Genomic DNA, 24142 nt, shown 5'->3' with positions numbered 1-24142 from the left:
GAGGGAAAGAGCTGGACATAAAATAACAGTGAGGCAGGAAAAGTGTGTCACCAAGAGCTTTCCTTGACTGAATCATCCCGCGTCCCACTCTGGTGTCTGTTAGCCAAAAAATGAGAGAAAAACCCAAATCCCTATATTGCGCTACAACTTGGAGCACTCATTCTACAGTTCATAAATCTGTCTTTGAAACATAAAATACACTGAAGTAAAAAACACTGTTGATTTTAATATTTGGTCTCATTTCTTGCACCCAAACTAAACTTTATATTATCCATCCCTGCTGGTCTTATTCCATGGAAGTAATCAGTAAAACATTTTGTCAGCACACAGTACTTGACAATTCAAACTATTTTGTTCTTATGAATCTTTTAAGACAACAGGTAATGAATGAGCCATTACAGCTTATCTCTTGGCATGTTGCATGGTTTGCACAGCTTTTAGATGTTTTATGTCTCCAATTCTGAGATAAAAACATGAAAGCAACCTCTCCCTAATTTTGTTACTTTTCTTTTGTTTTCTTTACTCTTTTAGGACTGCCACTGACAATTATTTTGTTATACTTAACATGTACCATTTTCATGATTGGTTCATCTGCCAACTATTTTCTCAAGTCATCATTTGGACATAACATCAGTAGATCATTTAAAAAATTCACGTCATTGTTTCCTTAAGTCCAACATGAAGTCTACAAAAGTCTAGTTTTGTCTGACCAACGGAAAACCCCCCAAAAATATTCAGTTTACTATCACATATGGCAAAAAAGCACAACACAGGAAGCTGGAACTAGGTAACGCTTGCCATTTTTTCTTGAAAACTATTAATCAGTTATTAAAATAGTTCTTCCAACTAATGCACTGTCTAGTCATTTTAGCTCCTCTCTTCTTTTTTCTTTCTTTTCTTTTAATTTCTTTTCACTTCAGCATCCACAAGGCTGCCTGACCAAACATTCCAGGACCCTCATCTGGAAACTGAGCTGTAAAAAAAAAGAGACCCGCTAACCCCTTTTGTCTGTATTTTGGTCCTCAGCTCTGCACTTTTAAGCTTATCATCCTAGTGCACAGAGCATGCATACTTATCTCCAATGGTGCAAAACACAAACAAACCGTAACCCCCGTGTGCATGAGGGCCCACTTTATTTCCATCTGTCAGGGGAAGCAGACATGAGACAGAACCACATGTTGGAGGAACACTGCCCAGACCTGAGGTGCCGTCACTGGGTTTCACTGGATGGATGAATGTGTCTGTGTGTGTGTGTGTGTGTGTGTGTGTCGGGGGGGGGAGGTTGGTGTTTCTCCAGACAGAGCAGAGATAGAGCATGCAGACGCAAAAAGACACCTGTGTAGAGGGCATATGAGGAGCACAATGGACCTTCATGGGTAATAATCTTCCATCTGTGCTGGGAAAATGAAGATCAGGAATACAACTTCAACATAATTTGAAGTAGCGTGCGCACACAATCAACATTTTTTTTGTTGGCCTGCCTGTCATGATTATGTTTTTCTGCAGGGTGCTGAAATCCTCTGAAGGTTTTTTTTTTGTTTATATCTGAGGGAGTTTCCAAAACATGCTGTTATACAAGAGTTTGTCATCAGCACTGTGATACTGCAGATAGCTCTGGCTACACATGGATTAGCCCTCGAAATTCCTACATCCAGTAATTAGTGTCATTGCACCGCACGCACTGTGTCTGCTCCCGGTGTCCGTTTTTTACTCTGAATACTGCACACACACACACACATACACACACACACACACACACACTGATATTTGCACATGGAGGGATATGCTCAGTTTATTTTAAGTGTCTCACCATGTTAGCCGTGTTAACCCTGCTGCTGTAACTCTGACAGAAGACCAGAGCTCAGAGATCTTCATCTTTGCATATTTGTCTTGCTGTGAGCTATTTTTGTAGTTCAAATACTTAACACACTGTAGTGTTGCGATAAAGACTTCCTCCACTTCCTCTGTATTGTCTTAAATGGATTAAAGAAAACCTCCTGTTTTTTTCTGACGGGGTAAAGATCAGACACTGTATGGATCTGCTGAGTTATACTGAGGTCACTGCAGATCAGTCTTCATGTTTGTTTTGTCTGTCTTCTGTTTTGCTGGATGTAAGTTTAGCCAGTGTAAAGCCGGCGGTGCACTGATAGAGAATGAGGTCCAGATTGTGACTCAATCTGTCACATACATGTTTAATTTATGTCTTCCTCGTGATAGGCTTCTTATTCTGTGTAGACAGAGAAAGCAATGATTAAAATCTCCCTCGTTTTTGTGTTTGTGTAACCTCTGTGAGCTAAGGTCTGGCATACCTGCATTATTGCTGGAGTTAAATCCTCACCTCCTGCAGGCCAGCCATCAATCAGCACAGTGCCGGCTAACGCTGTGCTGGATTACCGCAGGTTTGACCCCCACCAGGTGTGTGCGACCTGTGTCATGGTCTCACGTCTCGGCTATGGTGTTGTGTTCCCCCGGTGCCTCCCTTCGAGTCTACCTGAGCACCGGCTCACTGTTCCACACGCTATCACCATGAGCCCAAAAAAACCCCAATCAGCTTTGATCCCGCCCTGCGGCCCCTGAAAGTAAGTGGGGTCTAATCCCCAGAAAGCCTTAGAAAGACACAGAGGAATGCCTGGCACACAGCACACCATTCACCCAGGGATTAGACTGCAAGCAGCTCAGCTTCACACACTCTACTCACTCCGTGTACGTATAATCGTGTGGGTTTTTAGTGTTATTGTGCACGTTTACATGTACTGTGCACATTTGCAAATTCTGCATGAATCTATACAGGGGGTAGAAAAAGAATCTCAGAACTTCAAGAGACATTGCTGGCACTGCCATAAAGCCAGGTTATATTAGGTTGAATGCCTATAAGTAGCATTTGTCAGTTGATACACTTAATGAGTTTTCCAAGCAAGAGGAAGTCCAAATGATCTGCACCAAGGCTGAGGGTGCACTGGTAAAAATAATAAATCAATAAATGAAAAATAGTGGGTCAAGTGAGGGTTTTTCAAATTAGGGTGATATGATAAAATCAACGTTACAATATTGAAAGATATTTTCAATATCAACATATAGATGGGCGACACTGAATTAATGATTCGAGAACAAATGCAGATGGAGGGCATAAGGGGTCACTGAATATTTTGACAAGTATGAAATTGATGTAATTCATATGTTCTGGCCTTCATGGTCACCAAATCTCAACCCAACTGAACAACTATTGGACATTTTTGACCAATGAGGGAATATCTTTTGTAGAATTGGTGGTCAACTTTCCAGTTTTAGGGGCATTAAATCGGTGGTAGCAGTTAGTAGTGATCCAACACTCAGTTTACACTTTATGTTGCTTTTTCATTTGATTTATTGTCCACGTTATTATCCCAATATGACAAATGTATGCAAAATCACAAATTGAATAATACGTTTGATGTTCAGTGCAATGAACTGTGTGTCACTGTCATGCATTACATCTAACTAAAGTCTTCATGTGTAAAAAGAAAAAAAAAATTAAAAAATGACAATGTTATTGAGTTATCATCTATAACTCAATTGCAAATGATGATGATATCAGCCAAATACTTACAAGGGGGAAGAGGGACATGAGGGATATTTAGAAGAGCTCACATTTTTTCTGTAAATGCAGAATTTGTCTAGTAAGTAAACACATACATACTGTAATACTTGAACTTCCACTTATATGAGTCCACAGCTGAACTTTGTGCCTGAAGTTTCCACTGTATTGAAATAACTGTAAATTTATCAGTCTGGACTTTTCTAAACATCTGTGATGCAGAAATCAACAGCAGCAGCAGATCATCATCTGGTTTGATCACACCAGCACTCTGAACTGATTTTTTTTAATACTCCATTGATCCTCGGAGGAGAGAGCTGGTCCTGCTGCCTTTAATTATAGTTTCATTTTCGGCAGCGGCAGCAGGATGATGTGTGTCTACGAGAAATACTGAGTGTGGAGGCCTTGTCTGTCAGCGCACTGAGAGGAGCGACGCAGCAGGATCAGGTGGATGACTGTGTTATTCAGACTCATATCACAGATGTTCAGCACCGTGGTCCGTCACAGTCTTGCGTGTGTGTTTAAACAGGTGCACAGAGATGTATAATGATGTAAAGACTGATGCTCAGATTTGGCATTAAGTTGGTGGTGAAGACAATGAGGGAGCAGTGTGCAGCAGACTCATCAATCTTAAAACCGAACCTCGGGTGTGGAGGGAGTGATGTTGACCCTGGCACTCTGCCACCGCTTTGAGAGCTTATCCATACAGCATGTGAATGTTTGTATGTAACAGAACGAGTGAGCATCAGTAGGTGGATTTCATACAATATAATGGAGGGGATGTACGTCTGATGTCAGTTTTGTTTATGATTTCTTCTGCTCTCTTACCTGAAGTATTCTTGGTAACTGCTCCTTCCTGTGGTTTTCTAACATTTTACTGTCATTCTACACTCCAAGTGAAGCTTTTATTTGAAGAGAGAACATGAGCCATCTAGATCAGGGGCTCTAAGACCCTGCTGTTGAGTCAAGTCTGTAGCGACAGTAATAGATAATATATGATTCAGTCGGGTCCACAACAAAGAATTCCTCAAACATGCAGCATGTCAGACACACAGACACAGTTGGCTTTTATCAGCCAGACGTCTATCTGCTTTCCTTTCATGCATGAATGTATCTGCTGTCAGGGCAGCTATTATAGCCCTGAATACTTAAAGTGAACACTGTAATACTGTATATTTAGGCTGCTTCGACTCAGAAAAGTAGGTTCCCCTGCTGCCTTAAAAAGGTGAGTTAACTGAACTTAAGTTGAATAATTAGTTCAACGCTGTCTCGATAGCTGTGAAAATGTAGCTGAGTTAAGTTAACTCAACTAGAGAATAATAAGTTCAATCATCTGAGGGTACTAAGTTGAATCAACAACTGTTTCATCAAACTGATAAACATGACAGTCTGATTTGCTTTTCATTTACATTTTCTCAGTTTGAATAGACGGTTGTTTATTTGTCACAGACATCTTACAGCTGTGGCTACTGCTGTTGGCCCGGTTTGTATTGTTTTCATTAATATGAAAAGAAACAATTATGACTGTCTTAACAACAAGTTTCCATCATGTACGTTTTCTTTAAACAAAAAAAGAGTTTTAACTCTCAAAAATGCATGCTGGGAAGTTTGCGAATATACTGATCATGTTTGTTTAGAAACTTAATTAAACTCTCATCAGTACATTCATTCAACTCACCACTCACCAAGTCAGGTGACCTTGTGTTTATGAAATGGTCTGAAATTGAAAACAACACATTTTAAGTTGAATGAACTTGAAAGTAATAAAACTTCTATGTTTAAGTTAATGACAAAAGATTAGTTGATTCCACTAAATTCCTACAGCGAAGTCTGTGTCTCTGTAGTGATATTTTGAGCCCTAAAGGAATCAGTATGTTTCAAACGAAGTAGTTTATACAACATGTTGTCCAACCACATCTAAATACAAAAGTGTTTGTAGCTGTTCATTATGGGCCCACTGCAGGACGAAAAGCCTGCTGTTGTATAGAGGGGTCAGAAATTTGAGTCGTGCAAGCGGTGATAACAGCGCAAAGTTTTGGTCAGTCACTCCTAGAAGGGCGTTGATGGTTGCACTTGATTATACACACAAAAAGTAGACGGAAGTTTAAATCCTGACTGTCTCACTGTCCAATCACTGTGTTAAAAGTGCCCTGTGGCGTTTTGTTGTAGAAAATGTTGTATTTACTTTTGTCACTAAAGTACAGTATATTTTATGTATCATTGTGGTCTAATAAATGTGTTGAATTTCATATGAAACATTTTTCTAAAGCCAATTTTTTGGGGGGACCAGTATTGTTTACATCCATGTTTGCTAGCTAGCAGTCTTCTTCTCTCCTGCCTTCTGCAGGAGCATTGCTTCATTTCTTGGCACATTACCGCCACCAAATCTGTGAAAGTAAGAAAACGCCCGTGTATCACGCACCCGCATACTCATGAGAGTGCATCTGCTTCCTTGTGCACCTGAAAGAGATAAAAAAACAAAATGGGGTCCTGCTCCTAAAAACATTGCTCCATAGCACTATTAGTAGTCAAAAACTCCTTAGGGTCCCTAGCGTACCTAGGCTAAGGTTGTTGGATTGCTGGTTTCAGAGAGAAAAACTGTCAGAAACAGTCTCCTCAATTCCAACAGTGTAGGGAGACGGTTCAGCGATCCGACAAGCACCAAGCACTTTGTTTGAAGAATACTGAGGCCTTTATTTTGAGTGGTTTTCATGGGTTTTCTAGCATTTAAAGATTATATGGTTTGCTTTGAACCCTTGAGTGTCTAAAGATGTTTTCCTGTCATTTCACACGACACAATCCCTTCACTTTAACAGAATTTGCGATTAACGAGTCGCTGTGGAAACAACGACATATTGGAGATAGAAAGGTTCTTCCTCAACAGTTTATATTTCTACAGAGTGTTTATATTGGCAGAGGAGCATATTTACAGTGACGAGGGGAGTATCTGATGAGAAGATATTACAAATAAAATGTCCTCTCCTCTGCCTCTGTCCCAAGTATACAAGTATGTGGTGAAACAGTGGTCTTTAGCTATGTCAGTATGTTACATCTAACATTTTTCACCCTGACAAGCCTCTGAGCAAGGCCGAATGCCTCCACAGTAAAACGATCCATGCTTATGAAGGCAAAATGGAGATTAGGGTGTTATATGAGATGTCCCAAAGGAAACTGACAAATCAAATGATTTGTTATGGTGGAGGAAATGGACAATGCTTTCCGAGAGAAGCGGAATCATGAGGAAAACTGAAACAATAGTGAAGAAAGATTTGGCCCACTTCTTACCACACATGTATGTTGCTCTCAGTTCATTTATAGTCCTGTGGAGTGAGGCAGGTTTATGGTTTGCTATTGAAGCAGAATATCGTCGTAAGGGGAGTTGGAATGGCTACAGTCTGGCAATCATGTCTTGGCTCCGGACGGACGAGTGCAGTCACTATCACACAGTCATTGTGTTCGACTGGAGCTTTTGTGTTTGGTTGTCATGGATCCGGCTGCACGGTTGTCAGAGGGGACGCGATTTGTTTTTAATGTTTACATGGGTGGTTAAGGAAAAATATAGGTTATTGAAACCTTCTTCTTAGCAAAAATCGCTCTCAAGTGTACTCGCACACAAATCACACTGCAGGAGGGAAATTACATCTGGCTGGTGTGGCAACAGACCTCTGAGCTGTAATATGTGAGCATTCAGACCAACCTTGGACAAATAAACTGTGTTGGAATGGACATGTCCTTCAAACACTGAGGGCAAAGGATTTACTCACCCAGCGCTGAGTGTGTATAACAGAGGACTTGGGGCAGGATGTTTAGCTGAGGGTTTGTGGATTGGCCTGTGCTCTGCTTGGCTGCAGCTATGGGCAGAGAACTGAAACGCTTGTCAACCTATGTATGGTAATGAACAGGGTCAGAGTAAAGGGTCTGCTGGCCAGGAATTCAGCAGTGTGTTTCTGCAGAGAGCAGCAATGTGTAAACTCTACTTCACCACAACATTTCCTCTGTGAAACATCTTTATATTGTTTAGTCTTTACAACCTATTGTTTGATATTTCTGATCCTCCAAACCTCCTCCTTTTAATATCTAAGCCAAGGTGCTGATTAAGTCAGAACTTTGAATAATGAGGGTCTTAAAAGGATACTTTTAGTTTATTACAAGTTGGATGTTCTTGTACTGACCAAGTTAATAGTTGAGTTCTGGGAATGCTGCAGGATTTAGAACAAAAGTTCAAACAAAGGAGAACAACGAAATTATGACCACTTGCCTTCCTGATTCAACTTTGACCCACCATACATGCCGTGATGGTAAGTATTCCGATTATTTACTAAATACGAGTATCAATACCACATTTTACTTTACTTTAAATACTCTTTAAAATACTCCTGTTATATTAATATGTTTTCTAAATCTTCATTTGCAAAAGTAACTCTTAACCTGATGCACCAGATGGTTTGTTACACAGAACCATCTGAGAAGTCGTCTTTGGAAACTGTTTGAAAAAGGGCAGGCACTTTCAAAAAATACTTGGCAGGTGGTGATTGGATGAACCATCTGTCTATCACCATCTCACCTTGGAGGCAGCTGGATTCGCAAGATCACACGAGAATCCTCATAGGATGCTGATTTGTACAAACCACCAGTGGTTCGGACACAAGCCCATAACTTGAAGCCTGACAAGATGGATTTTGTGTGATCTCGTGATGTCATGATCTCACGAACCCAGCTGCCTCGCAAGATAAAGTAACTATAGCTTTCAAAGAAAGTGGAGAAAATAGTGCAATTTTTCTCTCTAAAGTGTAGCAGAAGTGTTAAGTAGCATAAGCACCATTAAGTAACCATAAAGTAGCATAAAGTTCTACTTAAGTACCACTGGAGTGCACGTAGGTCTCCTGTGCAATCAGGGATTCTTACAGACATTTTGATGGACTATATTTCCATTTTACCTCCAAATAATGTGATTTAGATAATCTTGCTAAACTGTTGTCTTATTGTGCAACTGCTTGTGTTTCTTGCCTCATTGGACATGATATCATATCCTACGATGTAATAAAACAAAATTATCCTTTAAAATACAACCAGATTCAAATATCACTTACTTTAGTCACAAAGGCCTATAAAGTGCAGTTCATTGTCAACGTGTGTTATATTTCAAGCTTGTATAGTCAACGGCAATAACTTGCAGCTAATGTGTACATGTGTGTGTATGTGGATGTCTAATTCTGGTCCCAGTTGTATTTAGAACTGTTGTTTGATGGCCAGTTGCGGCATCCTGTTGGCTTACAGGAGTGGGGTTTCATTACTGTGGCGTGTCAGGGGTGTTTTATATGGAGCGGTCACAGACATGACGGTCCCCTCCCTGCTTCACCAAAGCAGCAATAGAGGAGCATGTGGTTTCATCCAGTCAATCCTGGTCTGCTGCTCTGGAGTCCTGTTTTCACCGGTTTCCCTGGTGACTGCAGAGATCAGGAGACGGGGGGAAAAAGGTTTCACATCATTGGACAAGATGCCAACCGAATTTGTTGAAAGACAGTGTGTCGCCAAGGAAAAGTTTACAAAGCAGCTTTCATGCAGGTTGAGCAGGGTCACGAAGGCGGAGTCGGGTTTTATCTGGCTTCTGTGATATTGTGTCTCTTAATAAAAGTGAAGGGTGTGCGCTGGATCGTCAGCCTCTCTGCCACACGCTTTTATTAGACATCTGTTGCTTTCAAGAGGAGGAAATGTTTAAAGACTGCTGGATGGAGTTGTTGGGTGCAGCCTGTCCCAACCGCATACTATCTCAAATCAGCACGCTAAAGTTCGACAGATGTGCCCACCACTAATTTTAACCACTTTACACAGACCGCAGCATTGTTTGCTTTCATGTCACTGAAGAAATTGTTTCCATTTTGCTGTATGCTTAAGGTTTTTGTTTTGGGATACTACTGGGACAGCAGCAAGTTACTAGTTATTCCATTTTAAATTTTAATTCTTGGGTTTTTATTTACTTGTGTTTGTGTAAACACCAGATTCTCTTTAGTCTTTCTGGCTCTTGAGCTTTGAACACAAACCGCCTCACCTGCTTTTGTGGACAATGACGCCGCATGTTACCCGCTGAGACAGCTGACAGTCATTCAGGCTTTAGATAAAAGAGCAGAACACGACCACACTCCTACATCCCAGAACAAGCGGTTAACAAACCGTGGAGGCTGATCTGCTCTGCTCAGTAATTAGAGGTGAGGGTGGTGAGTGATTGTGAAACAAAGCTCAATTTTCCTGTAATTAGTATCTACGAGTGCCTTGCAGGTATTCTCAGCAGTCTGGACCAAACCTCTGTTAGGTAGATAGTTGTAGGTCTCGCATGATGAAACCTTCTGGAAAATACAATAAGCGGAAGCTGCATGGGAGGGAGGGGAGGTTATGGAAGGTGAGTGCTGCATCCTGTGCAGAGAGGTCTACCCCGCAGCTGTCTGTGCCAAGCGAGGCCAGTCTCCTGTCCCAGAATGCCAATGGGAGCACATGGCTTCAGGCCCGACAAACACCTTTGTCAGCAGACCGCAGTCCCCCTCCCTACCAGTCAGACCATTCAGCCCGGCGCTGTTCTGTAATTACACACCACCGCCTGCTGGGGAGGGGGCGGGAGGGGCAGCCAGACAGAGATGCAGACCCCGTCACTGCCATCAGCATCACTAAAGGCATGTGCTGGAAAAACAGAGAGAGTGAGAGAGACAGGGAGAGTGAGTGAGAGGGAAGGTGAGGTAAAGACAGCCCTGTCTGGGACAGAGAGGCGGGAGGAGACGCAAGAAACCCTCCTCCTTCCTGTGAAAGATTAGAGGCTGTGTGTGCGAGCACATCTGGATGGGCTGGAAGAGCTGAAAGGACTGATGTGAGAATCGTCAGAGACAAACTGAGGGGATCAGTTAAACAACACTACTGGTCACACTGAACTGGCTTCTGCATCATTTAAAGGATATGGCTGGCAATTTTCTATAATTTTCTTGTCCACATACTAAAAACACATCAATGAGCCACCTTGTTGCACTGAGTGATATGTTCCTTTACCAGGAAGGTGCCCACAATCTTCGTGGTGAAGGAGCGTGTCTTGCAGTAGGATCAACTAATTGTTGGTTTGGCTCTGCACATGAGATCTGTTGGCAATAAGGAAAATGTAGAAAACTGCCAGCCACATCCTCTAACACCATTTGCTTTGTGCATCATGCATAAAAATACATATAGAAACCATTAGTTTACAGCTAGTAGTCTGTCTGATCATAGATCACATTATCAGTCTCAGACAGCTCCAAGTGACTAGAAAAACCTCAATGGTCCATTCATGTGGAAGAACAGTTATTTTGATAATAATAAATAATAAGTCAAAGTAGTGCATATAGTATTTGTACAGCTGCAGATATTCACATCTGTTACACAATGGAATCTTATTGTACAGTTCTGTAATGTTCATACATTACGTACATTACTGCTTTCTTCTGTTTGTATTCTCCTGTTCAAACTTTTGTTTTTAAACTCTTAGTATTAGTAAAGAATTTCATTGCACAGTGCAGCTTTTGTGCATATGGCAAACAATAAAGCTTTTACTCATGAGTATTAAAGATGTACTTGTGAGGTAAATTTAGCTCTTTTAGAATGTACTCTGAGAGTAAAACTTAGTAGGAAGCATTTTACAAATAAGTTTTCTTTATAAAACACTGACCTAGAATACGGTTTAAAGTTGGAAAAATTGTAAAGTGCACAAAGTTAAGTCAGAGAGCCGACAACATTCATACTCAGTATAGTGGATGATCTCTTCCAAAGCGAAAACATGGTTTAACATAAAATCACCTCAACATACTCAAAAAAAAGTACAGAAGAAGTGCAGAAATCATCTCATCAAACACACTAACCAGACCAAATGTGATTATTGATTTTCATCCTTGCATGATGGAGGTCTAGCTCTGTGGAGTGTGCACCAGCATGCACGGCTGTGTCTGTGCTGATTGATGAGGTGAGATGTATGCGCACAAGGTGAGAACCTCTCTGACCCTGCACGCTCTCACGTCAGGGTCCTGAAGGCTATTGCACAGTTTCATTTGCAGCAGGTCTTTGCAACACCTCCTCTACTCTTGTAAACCAGAGCAGATGCAGACTGGCTGCCTCAATGCACTTGTTTCAACTTAAACATGATGTGAACGTCAGGATTCAGCCTCGCTTAACTTAACGTCATCCTTGGGGATCAATTATCTGACCAACTGCTCTAACAAGGCCGCACTTCCCTCCTCACCTGTATTTACAGTGGAACCTGTGCAGTGTGTGGGCTGCACTTCTCTCAGGCTGAGAGGTGGGGAGGCAGAGTGGCAATTCCAAAGGAAGGAAATGATGAAGTGTGTCCCACCCTTCAAGTCAATCACCTAATAAAAGAAACCTGCGACCCTGGGAAAACACAATAAACACTGGGGTTCAGACACAGGTTTGCACTGGGTAGAGCACCAACGGGTCTGCTTGATGATAGCATTCCTCTGACAAATAAGTTGATGAAGAAACTGTATTAACACACATCCTGAGAACAACGCCCATTATAAGATCAGCTCAGAAAGTGCTTGTAATGCATGGTGTATGGTGAAAAAAGGGTTGATGCAGGTTGACCAATTGAGAGGATCATGTAAACAACACATGTTGTGCTCTCCAGTGCTACCACTGAAAAAATAGTCAGACCTCAAAATTCTCGTGTCTTGTTCTGGATCTGGTACCCGCTATGTAATAATGTAAACACATTAAAAACACTCATGTCTGATAACATTCCATCTTTATTGCCTTTCTTATTAAATTGGCTCCACTACAGGTTACAGTTTTGAGCCAGTTGTGAAATCTGCTCCCTTTGAGACAGATCAAAACACACCTCAGTCACTTGCACTAAACTGCTGAGTGAGGAACTATATTATTTGGAAAAAACTTGTCATATCTCTCCTACAACTTCAAAATGCATCACTTATGGTTTTTTATTTCTAAAGTGATTTATTTACTGAATTTGATACCCTTGTGCAAAGGATTGATAACTGAATGTGAAATTTGGTATTTATTATTATACTGCTGTCTTGAGATCTGCACTTTATATGACAGTAATTTGTTTACTAATTGATTGAGTTGCATTATACAACAGTATTTTTAAATATACAATAATACAATAATTTGGTGTCAAAAAAAACTGCTCACTCAACATATGTACTGAGCAGCCACCTCGTTCAGCTGGGCTTGGCTTATTTAAGTGAGTACAGCTCTCTATGATCAGAGTGTGTGTATGTGCCATCTCTGTCTGGTCAATTAGCTGAGCTCAGCGTTGCAGCATCATTAGTGACCAGCGCTGCTGACAGCCGACCAGTGGAGCCGTTTGTCTCTGTCTCTGCACTGCCTCAGACAGACTGAAGACTGCTGCAGCTGCCTTCAGATAAACACACAGGATCAGGACTTTATACTCTGCTGTGTCTGCTAGCTGTGGCTGTGTGTGTGTGTGTGTTTTGATGTTTGCACTCACAGCTGCTGCCAGACCCTGCATCTCCACACAGAAACTTTGAAACTTTGAGATAACACACCCAAGAAAACAGCACAAACAAGCCAGGCCTTTACAGGCTGTGCAACACTATTTTCGCCTGAACCCTGTCTTCATAGATTCATCCACGCTCTGCCATACTTAGAGCACAACAAAAGCCTCACTCGCACATTCATAAAGCTGTTCAAGGCCCGTCTGTCTGCAAGCTGCTGAATCTTTCTGCAGAAGCAGAGAACAAATAAACGTCAGTAGGTGATGAGCTCTGAGGATCAGGCAGGGAGAGCAGCTGAGTGTGCGTTTAAGGGCGCCGGTTGGCAGAGCTAACTGGGCTCTTAGCGTGAGGGTTCTGGTTTATTTTCACTGGGAGAGTATCACCGAAGGAACAACCTTGGCCCGTTAATAATACAGCTAGTGTGTGTGCGTATGTGTGTGTATGTCACTTTCTCACACACACAGACAAAATTCTACACAAGCACACACACACACACACACACACCATAGTTTGTCGAGTGAGAGGTGCAGCTGCTGTCCTGGTCATTGTGCCCTTTGCTCTCATTCTGATGGTGCCAGCAGAGTTCCACAAATGTTAAAGCTTTAAATAAAGCTGCCATAATAATAATAATAATAATAATAATAATAATAATGTAACCATTTCATAATAATACATTGGTAATAATAGCAGACTGTTGATGCATTTGTGGAATTTAAAAATGCTGCATCGTATTGAGTGCAATCAGTTCAGGGCTTCCCCTTGCGGCCCTGTTGAAACTTGGCATAAATGCATCTTGGGCGTTCACTCAAACATTATCTGTACACGTCCAGCTTTTTCCATTTTTTAAAAATTCTTTTATGCATAAAGGTTTTATTGTTGACAAGGGTATTTTAGGTTGTTATGTTTTCACCACTTGTTTTATGTCTCCTTGTAGTTACAGTACTGTGTGTGATGTCCTGAGGTATTTTATGTGAGCTCACCAAAGCAAATTCCTATCAGATGTGTGGAAATGGCAATAAAGTATGAAATCTTGAATCTTTCTGTGACGTTTTATCCAGTACGCAAACCACTTCAATCCTCAATGGAGTTGTTTCTAGCAGCAATCAATTTAAATTTTCCCATAAATAAAAACCTAATGTGAGCAGGTAAAGGAAATATGATCACAAGTTATCACTCAGTACACATTTATGGCTCATTTATCACCACATGTGAAGTGCAAATCTGGATATATCTGGATACAAGATGCAATATCTGAACATACAACTGTAGTACAGATGAGTTATATAATATATATGTCATTTAGACACACTTTTTTTCCATTATATTGGTGATGAATTACACTTGCAGGTCAATGTCACCCTGTGTTTTTCCATTATTCAAGCAGTGAGTGATGTGTGGAAGAGGAAATAGAGGAGAGAAAGTTCTGTTTGTATTTGATCTGAGGCCCACAGGGCTACATGTGTGGCTTGGCAGACCTACTGTCCACATTTTGGCAAATGGTTTCATTGGTCTGTCTAACCTTAGCCCTCAGCGACATGGTTAGCAAGACTGCATGCTGTAAGTCGATGCTCTGGCTGCATGACTTTCTAATAAACACAGTGAGGTTAGATAAATTAGTCTGAAATATGCTGCAAAATCAGTATATTGTGTTTATGTGTTCTGTGTAGAGCTATGTAATACTTCATACACAATATACAGTGGATATAATATACTGCAGCATAGAAAGTCCCTTAGGCTATCCCTCATAAATGCCTGAGTACAAGTACTCATTATGGAGCAGATAACCTTCTTGCCGTGACCTTAGCTTGTATCTACCTTCTCTTCCTATGAGATTATTTCACCAGCAGGGGGCAAAGATTATTCAAAGAGTGTTTGTAAACAAATGACAAAACTCTCTATGTGTGTGCGTGTGGGGGGAGAAAGCGAACAGATGAGACACAGAGCTGATGTCAGGACGGCCTCTGGCCCACTGAACTCTCTGCGGGGGTATTTCTCTAAAGAGGAACTCTGACTCAGTCACTTATTAGAACCCAGTGCAACATAGGGGCAAAAGGTCAAATACATTCACACATTTCTTTGACCTCCCCACTGGGGCAATTAGCCCACTGAGAACAAAGAGTGGATACAATGAACCGCGTCCATCAGGGGGCATTCGTTAACTGATGATGATGTTATTCTTGGCCAAGTGAGCTGAGGCGTCGAAGTCATCCTCTGTCTTCAGGTCTTACACAGCCATGCGTGTGCACACACCGCAGGAGATGCAGAAGAAAAGAGGGATCTTGCAAGCTTTAAAATGTGTTGTTGCAAGACAGAGAGGGAGTAAGTGTGTAAGAGGTGTGTGTGTGTGCGCGGGAGACTGTTGTCCTTGTGCCAAAGTGGGATTAATGCTTCATACAAAAGCTCGTGTGTGGGTGAGGGGATCTTGGCTCTTGAATGTTCTTTACTCAAGAGGGAGAAGAGGTGCCTTTAGGAGGGGAGGGGCTAGATTTCCTATCCAGAGTCCCTTTGTAATTGAATCCAGCCATCTACACGAGCCGAGCTGCAGAGAAAACGTCCTAGGCATGTGCATGTATAGCACATGTACACACATATGTGCATGCGCACATGCCTCTCTTTGTCTCAGCAGTCGTCCCCATGTGGACCGGAGTGCTGCACAGACGAGTGAAAAGGCAGATCAAAGTATGCGTTCTCCTCATCTCCGTGCAAGGTTTACATTGTTATCGAAACGTGGAAGAGGTTTCTACAATCTATCGCACATGCCATAACATTTCAGTCTCAGGTCTTACATGGTTTAAATCCATCTACACTCATAATCCTCTGAGAAATACCCAGAACCCAAAACACTGAAATCATGAGCACAGAGGTTGAGGAGGGGGAATTATTGGAGCGGTCTCAATTTACCCAAAACCATGTGTTCTGTGTACTTTTCATACTCCTCCTTTGCCCTCTCTCTCCCCCTTCTTTGGGTAATCACTCAACCCGTTATGCTTTCCTGTCTTAAGTTCCCAAATGTTTATTTTTCTTCGTGACAATAAGCTCTCCATTTTCTTTTCCTGGGTCTGCAGTGGATAGAGACAGATCATGACATCTGACGTTCCAATAAGTGAGGCTGTTTGAGAAGAATACCGCTCTGCTGCTCCAGCCTGGTGCTGCAGGTGCTATTTCACATCTTCTTTTAGTCTAGCTTTTGGCTTTGAATGTGGCTGCCGGCCACTGAATGGAAAGACGTGCTTCCTGGTGGCTAATGAGGTGCTGAACCCAGCCTCTTGTTTGTATCAGGAGCACCTGGGCCGACCAGAGCCAGACAAGGCCAGACAAAGGAGTCAGTCTAGCATTTCCACAAAGGTCTGCCCATTCAAAACATCCAGAACCCAGGGACACAAACTCCCACACTTCATAAAATGAAGGCAAGACAGAATGCGAGCTGAGACTGCCCATTCTCTCTTCACAAGGAAACTATTGTTTGTCTTCACACGCCCTCTCTCCCAGGCCTTGCGATTTTATACTCCATACAGAAACAAGGCAAAAGGAAAGCAACTTGGCAAATGTGCAGGGTGCATACTGTTTGTCTCTTTCATATGTAACATAGACAAAAGCTGCAACTGTCACATTCGATTTCCATTTCTGTCTTCTTTACACTCCACTTATACTACCTGCCAGCTCTTTCTAGCTGAGAGTAAGAAGCTCACCTGGAGGACACCGACCCACAGACGGAAACTATTGAAACATCTTCATACAACCCAGATATCCTTCAAAACACAGTCTGCTTAACTGCCAACTCATTTTAATGATGACATGACTTTTCACATTGACAAATGTGACACTTTACTGAGTATTTAAAAGTTGGATCCATTGAATGTTTCTTGTCTCTTTTTCTTATGATACTGTCCAAACCTCCAACTGTTATTGCATCTATCACTGGGACCTGTGGTCCAACAAACTATCATGTCAATGTAACATGAACCTGTCAAGTGTTGATCCAACCCTACACATTTACAGAATATTGAAATTGAATGATTCTGCAAAACCTCGGATTACATTCAATAGCAGTGTTTTGTAATATTGGCAGGTTAGGGAAAGACTGTTGTGGCAAATAAACTTTGAATAAGTTTATGCACCTAAAACACTTGGATAAGGTTAGGAAAAGGTATAACATAGGTACAGTTTGAAACAAGAAAACATAAATTCCAGATCTGTGATGGGACACAAACTCTGTTCTCACACCAAAAAGTCAAATGCTCTATACACACATCCACCACCCTGACCTCTGCATCTTATATCTATGTCCACATAAATCCTGCATTGGCAATGGATGCACATTGTGATCTGTCCAGTATGAACATAACTCTCAAATGACTGATCTGGTTGATCACATGTTTTTTGTATCACCTTCCATCAATAAACATATTGCATGTGTTCTCCTATATTTGTTTGTGTGTTAGCAGCATCTCTTAAAAGAAACGTTTAACCTGATTTTGATTTTATTTGGTGGAAAATTATTTACTGGGTCATCAAACAATTCAATTCCCATCATTTGATTCCCACCTTATGAAAGAATGGAGATAAACTTAATATTCTAAAGAGTACAATATGTTTGCAGTGTCAAGCAATTAATTTAACGTCAGATGTAAGGGACAGAAATGACATCTTCCTGTCTCTTAATCTTCTGTTACAGAAGCAGGGAACCAGCTTGTGGCTCAAGAGGCAGTAAGGAAACCATCCACACTACGCCGCCCGCCTGCACGCACAGGAGAGTCGATCTCTAGTAAGAACTCTGAGCGTGTTACTACTTTGACTATCCAAAACAATGGCAAAGGTATTTGGCATGTTTAGATGTCTTATTCCTGTTTTCCAGACTGTCTCAACTGCAGTCGAATCACAGAAATGAGTGACAAGCTGAGCTCACTGGAGGCGAAGGTACACACGCTCATACAACCACAGTATGAAATAAATACGATACCAAATACGATAGGCCTACATTGAACAAGCGTGTTATTTAATTGCCCGCACTTGTTTTATGTTTTCCTCCACCAGGTCCAATTACTCACTGCCCCGGCCTCTGTATCACATCGCCACCTTCAGGGCAAAGGGGGAACCGTGCCAGAGGCCTCGTTACTGATGGGGGCCGTGCCCGCTCAGGGAGCTCCTGGTGAGCAGGGACCTGCAGGTAGGTATATCATGCTGTCATGCATGAATAGGTTTTAAGTAAAAAATACTGCATATTTCCATTTAGTGGGAGTCCAGGGTTTTGTGTTTTGATAACTGAGTCAGAAATCACTCCTTGCAGCTTTCTCCACCAGCAGCAACTCTTTTTTTTCTGCCCTCTACCTGCTCACTTCTGCTAATATCCTATTTCCTCCACTGCACACATACTCATTTCCTTCAGCCCAAGTGAGAGCCCGGTTGTCTGTGCTGCTCACTTTCAGAGCTCTGTGGCTGTGTGGAAAGTGAACACTTCAGAGCATGAAAGTCCTCTCCTTCCCTGGAGTTGAGCCCAGCACTGGCTGCAGCAAAAACACTGAGTGTACTAACCCTGCTGCACTGTCAGTGTTTATGCAGTTATTGTATATTAACATGACCCCGTTTAAATCACTGTCTATAGAGTCTTGAAAATTATTTATGTTTGTAGAAAAAAAAGGAGACTTTACAGGTTCTTTTTTGTTACCACCACTGGTGGCCGCCAAAGTCTGAAATGGTGGTTTTAAGATCTATAGAAACCATTGTGTGAATTGTGATTGAACATAGCATCAAAACTAACCAAAATTTCTACTTGTCAATAAAAAATACCATATGGAAGTGGGAAGATTACAGGCACATTTAGTCTCTTCAGAGGATACACCTTTTCCATTTTGGACACTCCATGAACTTTCCTCTAGTGCCCAAATGTATCTTTGCACAGAAAATATCCCATAATAGATTGCTACAACATCATTCATGATCTCAAGAGAATAAAACCCTTTTGATTTAAATAACATGGACTTTTTCTTCTGCACCACCTGCACTTAAATTTAAAATAGCAAATGTATTATTGTGGAGTGCAACGAACACTGTTGCCTCTAAGAGGTACTAGCAGTTGCTTTAGTGGAGCTTCAGTCTTATCTGTCCATCATAATTAGCTAAGAGAGCCTTCCTGACATCACTTTAGCCATAGCTAGCTCAGTGTTGAACCTGTCACTAAGGTCTAATTAACAGCAGCACTGGCCTGCTACCAATGACGTCTCAAATAATTAAACCTGCAAACAGTGTGTTGTTCCCATTTGGTGATGGAACAGAGATTTAAATCAGCGCTAGCAATGAAATAAACACTGTAATGTCTTTTGTAAAGTATTTTTGCTCTGCTACTTTGACAACATTTAGATAGATGTATCCTATCTCTTGTGAATTTTACACTTGTCTTTGCAGCTCCTTTTCCTAGTGGTTTGAGCTCAAACTTTGCACAGAGCTACGTGGCCCAATTAAACCACCTCTCTGTTTTCATTACAGGTCCTCGGGGTGAAAAGGGGAGAGATGGACTTCCTGGCAGAGAAGGTAAATTGTAACCATAGTTGTCTTTCAGTGGATTTAAAACCATTTAAGATGTAAGCCAGTTAAGGCTCCATGATTACTCATGACTGTTTCCCCCTCTTAGGGAAGCCAGGGTCTCGAGGGCTGCCTGGTCCCAGTGGGCCACGGGGGGAGGCTGGGGTAAGGGGCCCATCTGGAACCCCTGGATCGAAGGGAACCCCAGGCCCAGCAGGTAAGACAGAACTAAAACAAGCATTATACTGTACAAAGCTCCCTTTTAACAGACAATTGTGAGCTGGGTGAAACAAATGAACCTTGTCTTACTAGATGTTGACACAGTTTGTCAATAAGTGTGTTGTAAAGATTTGTGTGAGTGTGTCATTCAGAGAGATAGAGGGTATTGCAGGACAGTTGTATACTTGCCAGTATATGCTTCCTTGTTCATTTAACCTATTGTCTGTAGAACAAAGCATTTGAATGGCTTACTGTTGACCAAAGACTTGTGGAAACAACAGTGGAAAAATCAGAGGGATCTCCCACAAAGGACTGATGCGTGATGTCCTGCTCCGGAGTATTTGTCTTGCTCTTAAACCACTCAGTCAACCCACAGACCCTCCAGCAGCCTGAGGCCTCCTGGTAACTTACAGGAATTTGGGCATTTTGTTGGTCGGCTTTTAAAAGCATATGTTTCCAAAAGTGCAGTTTCAGTGGGCAGCAGAAGTATTTGTATTTGAAAACTCCCCTACAGCTCCCAACATGTGCTGCTGCTCATGCTCACCAACCAGAGGAGAAACAGGGGGAATAAATCTGCTCTATGTATTCAGAGCTGGTTATGTACAAATAATAAATGACCTGTTGGAAAAAGTAAATCCACAGGCAGCTGTGACTTGAATGATAATAAAGTAAATGGCGGTTTAAGTTTGTCACAACATCTGCTCTTGCTATAGGCTGTTATTTCTCTGCTGTGGATCATGAAGGGAGTGCCTCTCCTTTCAGGCTAACATATGACCCCTGCTCTGTGCCTGCTGCTAGGTAAAGATGAGATGTAGAGCAAAAGTTAAACTACAAACCCACTTTCCGAGAAGCTCCATGTGACTTCAATCTGAAATGAACATGAGCTATATATACACAAATCCGAAGTCCTTATGATTTCCATATGCTTGTGGTGTTATTGTTTTTCTATCTCCATTACTTCATAAGTACCCAAAACCAGTGCTACGTCTCCTTATTGTGCTGATTTTTTTTTTTTTTTTTAGTTTAAGGATAGAAAGATAAACAGAGGACTGGAATGTGTCCAATGTCATGCAGAATCTAGACAAATAAGTCTTTGAGCCAGGGGTTATGGGAAAGATGGGAGAAAAGTGAACTCGTAAAGTCAGGAGAAGTGACAGTGTACAATATAAAGAGATGTGGTAAGTTAAAAGAGAGTTGTATTCCAAACTTTGACTCATATTTTGACACAGTAACCCCAAGCTGCTCTAGGGAACCATTATTCTGCAGGAAAATAGAAAATTGTTTTCCCCAACATGTCACATAGACTCTGTAGGGCCACTTTGACTGGCCATTTGAACCACTGTGCCGCAGATTGTAGCTTACGGTCTCCCCAAAGCAGCCAAAACACAGCCGGTCATGCTGCAATGTTAAGTGAAAACGGCCCTCAGAGGTGTCAAATCAGAGTTATAATAACATTACCTTGTAAAGCAATAAATATCAGTCATTGTCAGTTGCATCACCCCACTGTGTGGTGCACAAACAGAAAGGTGGTGAGTCTGGGTCTGTTGAAGGGCGAGAGGTGGTGTTTATGGGGCAGCATTACCTCAGAAGAGTCCAAACAGTGAGGTCAGATGTAGTTGTGGTGCCTTTTTTTCCTGAAAAAATGGCTGTGGGAGGACGGGGGAGCATTTAATTTACAATGAACCAGTGCCAGTAACACTTTGCAAAGTTTAATGGTGTTTATTTGAGCTTTCCCATGTCCTTCGGTAAGTTTCCAGCACCGGACCCTACTCCACTGTTAATTATAGAGAATTGAAGTCAGCCAGTTCAGTCTATGGTTCACACATTTCTCCTCCTCTGTCCAGCTGCTGATTATAGTCCACATGTGTGCAAACGTAATGGCACACACACACCATTGCAAGACACTGGTGCAATGATGCACCGTGCAGCTTTTCATTCCTGTTCTTCCTCTCTTGTTTCTGTCTTACATTTCATTTTTTATCATAACTATACTGCCATTGTGCTTTTCCTCTCCTGCACAGAATTTAATGTATTTACATCATATTTCACTATAATATCTCATATCTTTGGACTATGTCTGCCATCACAGTGGTGTTTCTGTCACCCCTCTTTTCAGGGCCCCGTGGTCCTCCAGGACTCCCAGGAGAGAGGGGTCTACCAGGGCCTCCAGGGCCTCCAGGCCCACCAGCACCAGCCAGTGCCCATATCCCAGAACCGGACCACAGTAAGATCCCGGAACACTAACAGACCTCGCACACTCATAATGAGACAGATTCCCCCCAAACAGATCACAATATTAATTTCTTTATTAGTATATGAGTCATAATTGCTGTTTGTTTCAGTTTGATTTAAGTTTTACTTCCACTGGTTTTGTAAAAATTGGATGGTGCAGCTAATAAATTCTCGCACTTTAATTTTATGGACCTGGAATTCTCCCAAAGGGCGAAAATCCAGATGGATAGTCCACATCCATGTCAGACAGCCACTTTACCACCTCCTACTCACAGAAGGTGGTCTCTTTGCGGGCCAAACCAGACGGTGTGACCTCACGTCCTGACAAAATCAGTTTGCCATGAACCCAGCACCAGTGCATGTACACAGATTCATTAAAATGTGTTCGCTGTGAAGGAAAACCTTTGTTCTCAGACAGGGTGAAGCAGGTTTTACCGACTTTCAGCTTCACACTGATATTCTTGTGTCTTTAGCAGCCTCACAGATAATGTTCTTTCCTGCTGCATGGAAGCTTTAGAAAGTTTTAGGATAAATGATGAACAAAAGAAACTAAGAGAATGAGAAACAGACAGGATGACAGTAATCCTTTAACTGCTACTTGCTCCTCGTTGTCTGCCAGGACTTAGAACAGAATCAAAGACTATAGACTGAAGGTACAGACAGCCTGAGATTGACACAGACTTCACATGCTGGGATGAGAACCTGTCCACCACTGATGTCACTCAACAACTTCCAGATGTAGGCCGCTGAGACAGCTGAGTGTGAGAGACAGACGGGGGCCCGTACTGGCTCTTTCAAGGTCAATACGTCGGCAATTTTTATATGTGGATTCAGTGGTAAAACCAAGTATGCAGCACGCAGTTTTGTAAGCTTTAGGTTCCTGTGCAGGGAAAGCTGTGGGTGTGTTGAGGTTGGCATGATGATTTCTGAGACTGTTAGTCATTTCTTTCACATCAAAGTAACAGTAGGGAACGTAAGGGTTGGGGGTTCTGTACTGACCTTCCTTTTGAAAACACTGGTTTATTTGGCTTTTACATCTGCATCAGGAGGTTGGAATTCCCTTCTGCAGAACAGGAGTGATGCCTAAACTAGTAGCCAGAACGTTAAGTAGTGGAGAGGAGGACTGTTCGCTTGGAAGCTTGGTAGTTTAAAAATCTGTTTCAGTGCTCCCGCATGATTTCATGTCACGTTAAGCCACAGATCCCAGTGCCTTCTCAGTAGGAAATGAAAAGTGAGTGTAAAGATCGAGTCAGACATAGCAAGAGCGGTCCCTGGTTTGGATGTCACCTCATCTCCTGATCTGTTAGTGGTGTGCAACGATCTGGCAGCTGGAGGATGTTTCTGGCTGTCAGCCTTCCTCCTCCTCCTCCTCCTCCTCCTCCTCCTCCTCCTCCTCCTCCTCTCTGTCTGTACCTACTGAAGTCCAATGCTGGGATTGAAATCCGTGTTTCCTGTCAGTACAAAATGACCCAATGACTGCGTGCTTCCTCTATCACTCACACATTCACCACCCTCTTCCTCTTGTCCTTCCTCTGTAGACTCATTTACCGTAGTTGTCCTTTCAGTTTTTTTATGCAGTGGATATGGAAAGTTCTTTTGCGCAATATTATGTAACTTTTTAATGAAGGTGAATCACTGATCTACTGCTGACTGTGCTTTTGTACACATTTTAGTGTAGTTTACTACCCTGCTGAAGTCATTAGGTGAAGTCTGAGTATTTGTTGGAAAACACTGCCCCCTGTAGGTCAATGTAATGTCATTAAAAGAGACTTCTCTGCCACTTACAAACGCTGCCTCAATCTTTAGATTAACCTACAAAAACCAATCCTAACCTCAAGTTTATATAAACAACTGCCTGCAGTACAAAAAGACAAAAGAGATTAGAACAGGAATTTTTTTGGGTCAACGGTCTTTGAAAGGGATCATTGAAACCCTAAACTACAACCAGGTTTACTCTCTGTGATTTTCTGAAAGGCAAGATAATAATAAGGTCATTGATAAAGTAACACAGGGAGAGAGAGGCTATGTTAGTATCTGTTTATGGCTTTGTTCATGATTTATTATACTTTCCTTAGCAAGGAGAACAGCTTCTGCG

General features: G+C 41.9%; 1 protein-coding gene across 3 annotated transcripts in view; it reads left to right on the top strand.

Moving 5' to 3' along the window:
- Positions 1-24142, top strand: part of emid1 (EMI domain containing 1) — a 55246-nt gene that overhangs the window by 26569 nt on the left and 4535 nt on the right. For all 3 annotated transcript variants that reach the window (XM_042422552.1, XM_042422553.1, XM_042422554.1), the window contains exons 4-9: positions 17753-17842; positions 17933-17994; positions 18112-18244; positions 19561-19605; positions 19706-19813; positions 21932-22039. In XM_042422552.1, the coding sequence (XP_042278486.1) occupies positions 17753-17842; positions 17933-17994; positions 18112-18244; positions 19561-19605; positions 19706-19813; positions 21932-22039 (546 nt within the window). The remainder of the gene's footprint in view (positions 1-17752; positions 17843-17932; positions 17995-18111; positions 18245-19560; positions 19606-19705; positions 19814-21931; positions 22040-24142) is intronic.

Source organism: Thunnus maccoyii, chromosome 9 (genome assembly GCF_910596095.1).
Source record: "Thunnus maccoyii chromosome 9, fThuMac1.1, whole genome shotgun sequence".
Taxonomy (NCBI): Eukaryota; Metazoa; Chordata; class Actinopteri; order Scombriformes; family Scombridae; genus Thunnus; species Thunnus maccoyii.
Note: the sequence above shows the minus strand (reverse complement) of the source record. Positions and strands in the feature narration are given on the sequence as shown.